We start from the raw sequence: 10,290 nt of genomic DNA, 5'->3' as shown, positions 1-10,290 counted from the left end.
CTTGAATGTATTCCATCTAATATAGATAAAATTACTCTCTTCGAAATTATCGAAAATTCCTTCTTGTTTAAATCAGTGTAAACACTAGATAAACCGTGAGATAATATAATCACAGAAGATCCACTTATATATAAAATTTTCACCACTTATTACTTTAGTGACATCTTCCAATGGCTTCAATATTTCGATCAATTCCTCAAAAAATTGCCATTCTTCTGTAGATATTATTGTCATATCATGCTACTATTAGAGCCATAGTAGTTCTTATTGGCTCCTCAAGTTCAACAAATCTTTCAACCTTATAAAATGTTGAATTCCATCTAGTGGAGACGTCCTGAATGAGCCTTTTCTTTGGTTCAATTTTTATAAGTTCTTGTTGCTCAAATAATTTGGCCATAGCAGATGAGCTCCTTCTGAAATGACCAACAATTTTTTAAATTTTTTCTAATATCTCGGATGCATGCCTAAGGGCGTCGTGAGCTATCAGATTTATTGTATGCGCATAGCATCCAAAATGTTTTAGGAAAAGAATACCCTTAATGGCTCTTTTGATGTTGGCAGCATTATCTGATATTACCATCAGAATTTTCTTTTCCAAACTCCATTCTTTAATTATTGCTTTTATCGAATTTGATAAATTTTCAGCAGTATGTTTCTCTGGAAACGCCTCACATCCCAACAATTTATGTTTTAATGTGAAGTCATCGGTTAAAAAATGAGCCGTTACTGCCAGAAAACTGTCAGTATTTGAGGAAGTCCAGCAATCCGTTGTTGAAGTAACTGCCTTAAAATTCCTCATTTCGAACTTTGTATCATTTTACACTTCCTCGAAATTCGCTGTTAATAGGGTTTCGGCCAAAGTTCTCCTCGATGGCAACTGGTAGTTAGGATTCAACGACTACAAATTTCCGGAATCCATAATCTTCAACAATAGAAAAAGGCTGATAATCATGAGTGAACAGCAGCATCAAATTATCGTCGATCGGCTTTCTAGCATTCGGAACAATCTGTTTGTAGAAAAAGGAATTTTATATAATAATAATAATATAATTACGTTTATTCACTTGTAAAGAGAAAAAAAAATACATTTTTGTACCATCATAGTTGACCCTAGTCTGTGTAATGCAGGGTTTTCTTCCGCTATAACTCTACTAACACCACAAGAACTAGAACTAGCACCAACACTCGTTCCATGCAATGACTCTATGTCCACACTTTCTTCTCTCCTGGCTCTAACATCTTCATTAATTTTCAACCGAACCAGAGGATGCTTCCTTTGCATATGTTTCCTGTCGTTATTAGTTCATTTCTACAGAGTTTGCACATAGCTATTTTTCTTGCTGGGAACTTGCTTCAACAAAATTCCAAATATTCGAAGTGTGTTTTGGCATTTTTGAATAAGCGGTCGATCTTGAAAAAAACGGATGATTGAATAAATAAAAAATTAAAAAATTACACTCAAATGAAATATGTGAATGTGAGATTCCTTATCTTTTTCTGATAAATAACAACCACTGTTTATTTTAAGTTTCTCTAATAAAATTTGAGTACCAATAACTAAACATGTATTTTACCCATATCATTTGAAAATATTGACTTATTTTTAGACAAAATTAGGTCCAATTTATTTTCTATAGAATGAATTTGAAATTTAATTGCATCGTCATTTAGAATTTCAAGTTGACGTAACCACTCCCGTCCTAGTTATGCATTTTTGTCACTATGTACTACATATAAATGTAATAGCTTGAATTTATTTTTATATTTTACTTCTACTTCCAAAACTCCAGCAACATTTAGTGCTTGTTAACTATAAGTGAATAATTGAATATCTGCATTTTGTAACTGTACATTAGGAAATAGTTTCTTAAAATCCTGATAATTTATCAATGTAACAGCCGCACCTGAATCAACCTCAAATTTTATCGGTACCTTATTTACAGACAATGTTGATGTAAACTTTCTTCTGAAGTCGGCATGCTTAGAATTTAGTCTTAAAATTTCATCTACCTGATTTACTGGTCCTCTACCTTGTTTTGATGTCATGCACACCCGAGCCATATGTCCTTTCCTTTCACATTTCATGCATTTGAGGTTCTTGGCCTTGCATTTATCTGCCAAATGGTTTTCTGAACCACATCTATAACAATGGAAATTATTAGAGTCATCAGTTTTAGAATTTTTAGTATGATAATTTGAATGGGACATCTTCTGTTGGATGGAGTGAACCCCAGTGGAACTTGAACCCTGCAACGTGGCTGCATCTCGGGCTGAAGTTTCCATGCTAATTGCAATGTCCACCGCTCTCTCTATGGTGAGGTCCTTCCGTTCGAGACTGAATGTTCTTAGCTCTTAGTCCAAACACAAATTGGTTTCGCAATGCTTTTTTGAGGTAATCACCAAAATTCCACGTTGTTGCTAATTTTTGTAGTGCTGTCAGGTAGTCTTGCGCTGTCTCCCCCTCGAATTGTTTTCTTCTGAAGAAATGGAATATTTCAGCAATTTCCAGAGGTTCCGGGTTGTAGTGCTTCTTCATAGTATCAACTAATTGTCCATAGGTTGTTGCTGAAGGTAGTTCTGAGGATATTTTGTCGCATAACACATCATATGCATCTGGTCCCATATAATGTAGTAGATAGGCTGCTTTTAAACCTTGTGGAATAGCGAATACATTAAGAGCACTTTCCAATCTCATCAACCATCTATCGAATTTCTTCGTCTTATCGTAAGTTTTGTTGGGACTGAATGACGATTTGGTCGATGCCGAGGTTTAATCAGGCCTCAATCTGCCTACTCCTGATTAACCCGGGATAACAACAAAAAAACATGCGCTAGCAAGGTCTCAATCTGCCTACCCCTAGTTAGCGGAAAAATATGGTTTTCTAACTAGGCCTTAATCTGTCTACTCCTAGTTAGATGGTTAAGAAATAAAACAGTGAAAAACATGGTATAGATATATAATAACAATCAACAACACAACACAAACACAGAATCAGAAAAAGATTTATTAAACATTAAAATATATACAATACTCACAATATACATAATTGTTTTCATATTTTCTTATACAATGATAGTTCCTACATAAGATGTTAATGTTAATTTTTTGAACGACACAACAAGTACGTTTGCAATACTACAACAGTTGTAGTAAATTCTAGAAATAGAAGAGTTCGCCAGAGATGTGGCTTCATTCAGACATTCAGAAAAAACACTTTTTTCTCGGGAAGTAAAAAGTCTGTCCAGGAAATATGCCAGTTTGTCGCATTTTGGCTGGTTGGTTTCAAGCAAGAACAACTTGAACTCGAAATGGAAGGGAGCAGAATGACAGTTGAAGACTGGGTTAGTTTTTGCAAAGAAGTTTGTTTTATAATTGTACGCGATCATACTGAACCTTTAGGGGGACCGGGCAAAATTGTGGAAATAGATGAAGCGAAATTTGGTCGGAGAAAATATAATCGAGGTAGAATTATAGAGGGGCAGTGGATTTTTGGGGGAATCGAACGAGAATCCAAGAAAGTATTCATGGTTCCAGTTGCCGATAGGAGTCAGGATACTTTGTTGGAATTAATCAAGGAGTGGATTCTTCCAGAAACCACTGTTATGTCCGATTGTTGGAGATCCTATGATTGTTTGGAAAATGAGGGTTTCCAACATCTGAAGGTTAACCACTCGTTAAACTTTGTGGACCCTGACATTGGAGCTCATACCCAGAATGTTGAGAGGCTTTGGAGGGATATCAGGTATGATATTCCTAGATTTGGAAGGCGCTCGGACAATTTTGTTTATTACTTGGCCGAGCATTATTTTCATCGGAAATTTCCTAAATTCACCGATAGGTTCCATGAATTCTTTGAATATATTTCCGAAGTATATCCCCCACAGACACTCAACATGAAGGGGAGGGTACCAGTAGTTAGTTTTATTTTGATTATATATTTCCATCTAAAGATTAGCTTCATCAACGTATATTTCACTTCTATATTTCACTGTAATTTACTATTTTTCACTTTATTTTACTATATTCTACTTCTATTCATGTTGTTCTTGCTCGTTCCAAATTTTTCCTATTTTTTTTCCAAAACCCAAGTTTTCCTCATTTCCATTATCCTTTCCTGGCAAAGGTGGCCTACACCTCCTCGTGGTCTTTGCTGGATAGCTTTTCCAACCATATCATAGTAGGAATATGTTGGAACAAGTTAACAAAGATGGGCCAAAATACTTATTTTCGCAATAAATAAACCTTAAAATCAGTTCGTAATATATAAATTATAATAAACTTGCCGAATTTTCTATTCAAATAGGTGCGCGAAAATTATGAGTTTCCATACAGTTTTATAATACAGTAGAACTCCAATTATCCGAAGTAATGGGGACCGGGGCCCATTCGGATAATCAAATATTCGGATAATCGGATTTTTTTTAAAAAAATTGCCATTGGAGAGAATAAAAGCTACGTTTTGATATTGCACTATTTTTTTATTATTGAATTAAATGAAAGAAACATGAAATTTTCACATGTTTTAAATATAAATAAAATGTACTTATGTACAAGTTTAGAAATAAAAATCATTGTTTTTTAAACATCTCCGTCAATGTAAGCTGTTTTGCGGTCTTCAACCGTTTTCGGGCAGCCAGGTCACGCATTCGCTTGACGGTGAGCAGTTGCAAGTGGTCACACTCGGGCTGACGCTCCATCCACTTCAAAGCAGTCTCGAGACCGGCAAATGCTTCACTAGCTGATGGTCCAGCGTCTACTTCAACATCAGCAGAAAGTTCTTCTTCCACTTCCACTTCAACATCTTCTCTCACACTTACAACAATTTCATCGTCATTGAGAATTTGAAAACCAGGGTCAGACGTGTCACAAGCCATCCACTCTCCTACATCTTCAGCACTTACTTCTGTACAGCCAGGAATTTTAACAATCATTTTTCTTATTTCCTCTAGTGACAACGCATCTTCATCATCATCATCCTCTCCATATTCTTGTTTCTCATATTCTTCAGATTCTTTTTTTTTGTTCTTCTCAGACGGTAGGCCTTTCAGTTTATTCCACGCACGTCTTAGCGTCACTGGCGTAACCAAACTCCAAGCTTCCGCTACAATGTAACAGCAGTCCTTTAAATTTATTTTGCTATGATTTGCCAAAACCAATTCTTCATCTTCAGCACCTTCGATCAGCAGTTTTCTCAGCAGTTGCCTTCTGTAATGGCGCTTCATTGTTTCAATAACAGACTGGTCCATGGGTTGCAGCAAACTTGTAACATTGGGAGGCAAAAACGTCGTTTTAAACTGCCCATTCTCTCTTTCCAACAGTTCTGCTGTAGGATGAGTGGGTGCGTTATCAACAATTAAAAGCACCTTACTGCCTTCTTTTCCCACCGATTTTTGGTGCTTTTTCACTTCAGGAATAAACACTTCATCATACCATTCGGTAAACAAAGCTGCAGTCATCCAGGCCTTGGGTTGACTTTTGTAGAAGAGTGGAAGTATTTTTACGTTTTTAAATGCTCTTGGATTTCTTGATTTTCCTATCAAAAAAAGTGGCAGTTTATGATTTCCAGTGGAGTTGGCACAGTTAAGCACTGTAACACGTTCTTTACTGACCTTATGTCCAGGGGCACTAGATTCCCTTTTAGAAGCCAAAGTGGTTTTTGGTAATGCTTTCCAAACAAGGCCAGTTTCATCGGCATTATAAACAAACTCTGGATCATAGGATTCTGATGCAGTTTTAAATTTTTCAATAAAATTTTCAGCTGCTGCAGAGTCTGCTGAAAGCTTCTCACCAGCCAAATCTAACTCGCGTACACCATGCCTGAATTTAAAATTCCTTAGCCAGCCGTTACTAGCCTTAAAAGATGAATAACCAAGCTTTTCCGCTAAGATTTTGGCTTTTTCACAAAGGATTGGACCTGAAATCGGATTTCCCATAGAACGTTGCTGCAAAAACCATTTAAACACAGCATCTTCCAAATTTTTGTTGGTTGCTGTCTTCATTGTTTTCCTGGAGGAACTTCCATCTCCATTTTCAAGCACCGAAACAAAGTTTAAAAGTGTTGACTTACTGTTTTTAATGTCAGAAATTGTTGCTTGTCCAACACCATAAATCTCAGACAACTTCTTACCCGTTACACCTTTATCGAGTTGCTCTATAATTTTCAGTTTGTCCGCTAACGATAGCACAACACGTTTTCTTTTCGAAGCCATGGTATAAAAACAATACAGTATTGTACACGCACAAACAAAAGTAAGCCGTAGCGAAAGAGTAGCGTCCTCGAGCAAGGTCAATAGCACACTGGCTAATCAAAACAAACAATGACAGGTGCGCCGTGACTGCAATGTGCCGGAACTTGTCTTAACTTGTTAAGACAAGTCAAGTCAAGACTTGACGCGCAAACACTGGCTTCGCGGCTTTTTTGTGATTCGGATAATCGGCGATTCGGATAGTCGGAGTTCGGATAATTGGAGTTCTACTGTACGTCATAATCTCAAACAATTTATTAATATGAATTTCTACCAAGTAAAGACCGATCCCATCAAGAAGATCTGGGCATACTGGCAACGTTGCAGATTATTTCGCATTTGACAGACGTTACGTTTTGAACATAATGGCCGCCACCGGATATAAACAATGAATATGTTGTTTTTTATATTTAATAAAACACTTGCAGAGTTTATAACGGTTTATTCGAAAGGAAAAGAGAAAAAGTAAACTGTGAACACAACGACGACGACGAGTTAAAAAAAAACTGAGAGCTTCCAGAATGAGAAGCACAGATACATAAAATTAGAAGTAGCATGCTGCGCATGTCACACATAGAATAGATGAGCTTTCGGTGTACATTTACAACACCCCCACTCAACGAAAGTTCACATCTTCGCTACCAACTTAAGTACTTAAACCTAAATAACCCAGGAACTTCTTGTTTTTTACATTTTGCAATGGCTTAGTTAGTATATCAGCCACCATTTCTTCAGTGGACAAATACTTCAAACTGATTTTATTTTCCAAAACGGCATCTCTCGAAAAATGGTACCTGATATCGATGTGCTTCGATCTGTCATGGAAAACTGGATTGTTTGCCAACTTTTGGGCACTCTGATTATCATTATAAATTTCAATACAATCCAATCTTCCAGTGAGCTCAAATAAAAGATTTCTCAGATAAATAGCTTCCTTTGTGGCATCACTTAAAGCCATATACTCAGCTTCGGTTGTTGACAAAGCAACTGTCCGCTGTTTACAACTTTTCCACGATATAGATCCACCACAAAACTTAAAAACATATCCCGAAAAAGATTTCCTATCTAGCCTGTCTGATCCCCAATCAGCATCAGCAAAGCCAACTATACTAGAGTTATCATTACAAAATTTCATGGAATAATTCTTTGTTCCCTTTAAATATCGCAAGACACGTTTTGCACACTGCCAGTGCAGTCTCGTGTAACAATTATTGTATTGACTTAATGAACTCACTGCATGTGCAATATCAGGTCGTATCATCAATGCCAAATACATGAGGCTTCCTATAAGTTCCTGATAGGGAATTTCTAGACTACAAGTTTCTTCCCCTTCAATAACATTGAGTTTAACATTGATTTCTAAAGGGGTACACACAGTTTTACAGTCAATCATATTAAACTTAATCAATAGATCATTTATATACTGCTCCTGATCAATAGTTATACTACTTTTATCTCGATTGATTCTCAAGCCCAAGCAGTGTTTAGCTTCTCCAAGATTTTTTATTTTAAATTTAGAGCTTAAATGACTTTCCAAAAATTTTGTCTCTTTCGTGTCTGCCGAAAAAACAAAAAAATCATCAACATAAAGAGCAACAATCGTTAATTTGCCTTGATTATTTTTAACGTACAAACACGGCTCAAATTTAGATTTTCTATAGCCTATATCTGATAACACTTCATCAACTCTTTCATTCCATGCACGACTTGACTGCTTCAAGCCGTACACAGCCTTTTTTAACTTGAAAACTTTGTTTTTGCTTTGATCAGAAATAAAGCCTTCGGGTTGATGCATAAAAACATTTTCCCTCAAGATGCCATTTAGAAATGCTGTTTTTACATCTAAATGCAGAATCCTTAAATCTAATTTTACAGCTAATCCTATCAATAGTCTCAGAGTGGAATGTCTCACTACCGGAGCAAAGGTTTCACTATAGTCAATACCTTCTCTCTGAGTGTAACCTTTAGCTACAATATTATATACTTGTTTTCATTTTCACTCCCGCACTTCACTTTGAAAACCCACTTACACTGAACTATGGTGGCCGCTTCAGGTGGATCTACAAGTTCCCATGTTTCATTCTCGTAGAAGGACTCAATCTCCTCCTCCATGGCACGCTGCCACTCCTGCCGGTCTGCACTGGAGAGCGCCTCTGCTACAGACTTTGGAACTTGTTGCATGTTCGGTGAAGGGGCACCATTGAAGTAGGTGACATAATCATCAAATGCCTTATTCTTAGCATTCCTTTGCGACCTTCTTGGAACCTGTGTCGTGTCTGGTGGACTTATTTGAATATCTGGAACGTAGTCATTATCTGAAAACTCATTATTGATTAATTCATCAGAACTTAAAGACAATGGTTCACTTTCATCCCCCACTGAATCCAGATCTTCCTCTGGATCTTCAGTAAGAGATACTACGGGTGGTTTTTCAAATACCGTCACATCACGACTTGTGATGACACTCTTCGTACTAGGGTTGAAGCACCTATACCCCTTTGTAGTTTCATCATAGCCCACTAGAATATGCTTTGTTGATTTTTGATCCCACTTCTTTCTGTTGGCCTTTGGCACATGCACCATGACTGTACTTCCATATACACGAAGGTGACTGACATCGGGTTTTCTACCAGTCCACATTTCGTATGGTGTCTTCTCTATCTTCGAGCATGCTGAACGATTCCTCAAATAGCACGCTGTTTTGCAAGCTTCGGCCCATAAAGTCTTACTCAGTCCTTCCTCAAACAGTAAGCACCTTGCCTTCTCTACCAGTGTTCGATTTATTCGTTCAGCCATTCCGTTTTGCTGAGGTGTGTGGCTGTTTGATGTCTGGTGTACAATTCCAGCTTTCTTTAAAAACATGCTGAATTCTCGATTGCAAAACTCTCCTCCATTATCACTCCTCAGAACTTTGATTTTTGTGTCAAGTTGATTCTCAGCTAGGTTTTTATATTCTAAGAATTTATCATATGCTTCATCTTTGGTTTTTAAGAAGAATACGAAACACATACGGCTGTAATCGTCAGTGAAAGTGATGAAGTATTTAGCTCCACCTAATGATGTGCTTTCCATTGGACCGCATATGTCACTGTGGATTATTTCCAGAAGTTTTTCTGCTCGACTGCCTTCTTTTGGAAATGGTAAACGAGCTTGTTTACCCCTGCAGCATACCTCGCAATTTCCAATGTTTTTCTCTTGGTACACAAGGCCATCTACCAACTTCGATGTTTTCTTCAAATATAAATCGTTGATGGGGCCCAAACGTTGATGCCAAGTATTCTTGCTAACTGCTTGATAGCACACTGGCTTCTCTTCATGCACGTTCAATTTGTACACATTGTTGCACAAGCTAGCAGTTGCCACTAAAATATTATGGCGATTGTAAATGTCACAACCATTTTCACTGAATGATACCTTATTTCCATTTTTGATTAGCTGACAAACAGAAAGTAAATTTGTTGTCAATCCTGGAACATATTGAACATTTTCTAAAATTATGCGATGGTTTTTGTCAGTTACTGTTCTGATCTCGACATCACCTGCACAGTCAACCTTAATTGTGGATTTGTTCGCAACAACTATCTCTGATAAATCAGGATTTCTTGTGTTCATTAACCATTGTTTAGATGCTGTTAAGTGAACACTGGCTCCACTATCCACATACCAATCTGTCTCTTTGAAATTACCGGTTGTGAATACAGCACTAAAACCTCCTTCAGATCCAGATTTGTTTGGACATTTAGACATATAATGTCCGCTTTTCTTGCACTTGAAACAAATAATATTATTGAGGTCCTTTTTGTTTTGACTTGCCTGTCGGTTTGAATTTGACGTTTTACCGGCCGCACTGGTTGCAGAATTCTCTCTTGCTTTGCTAGCGCCATCTCTCCAAGGTTTTCTGTAACCTGATCTGGTGTTCCTGTTCGCTGCGAACGCACCATTGTTGCCACTGTTACCTCCATCTATCTGCATGTCTAGTAATCTGGTTTTGATTGAATCTGTGGTGATTGCTAATCCCGAATGTTCCACGGCCATTATCATCGG

The 10,290-nt window shown here is 37.3% G+C and overlaps 1 protein-coding gene across 1 annotated transcript; it reads right to left on the bottom strand.

Annotated features, from left to right (window-relative positions):
* Nucleotides 1–4,569: 4,569 nt before the first annotated feature.
* LOC123675446 (jerky protein homolog-like) lies at nt 4,570–6,210 on the bottom strand. The gene has a single exon (XM_045610807.1). The coding sequence runs from the start codon at nt 6,208–6,210 to the stop codon at nt 4,570–4,572; it is 1,641 nt and encodes a 546-aa protein (XP_045466763.1).
* Between the last annotated feature and the right edge of the window lie 4,080 nt (nt 6,211–10,290).

The sequence above is a fragment of the Harmonia axyridis genome, chromosome 3, assembly GCF_914767665.1.
Source record: "Harmonia axyridis chromosome 3, icHarAxyr1.1, whole genome shotgun sequence".
NCBI lineage: Eukaryota > Metazoa > Arthropoda > Insecta > Coleoptera > Coccinellidae > Harmonia > Harmonia axyridis.
Note: the sequence above shows the minus strand (reverse complement) of the source record. Positions and strands in the feature narration are given on the sequence as shown.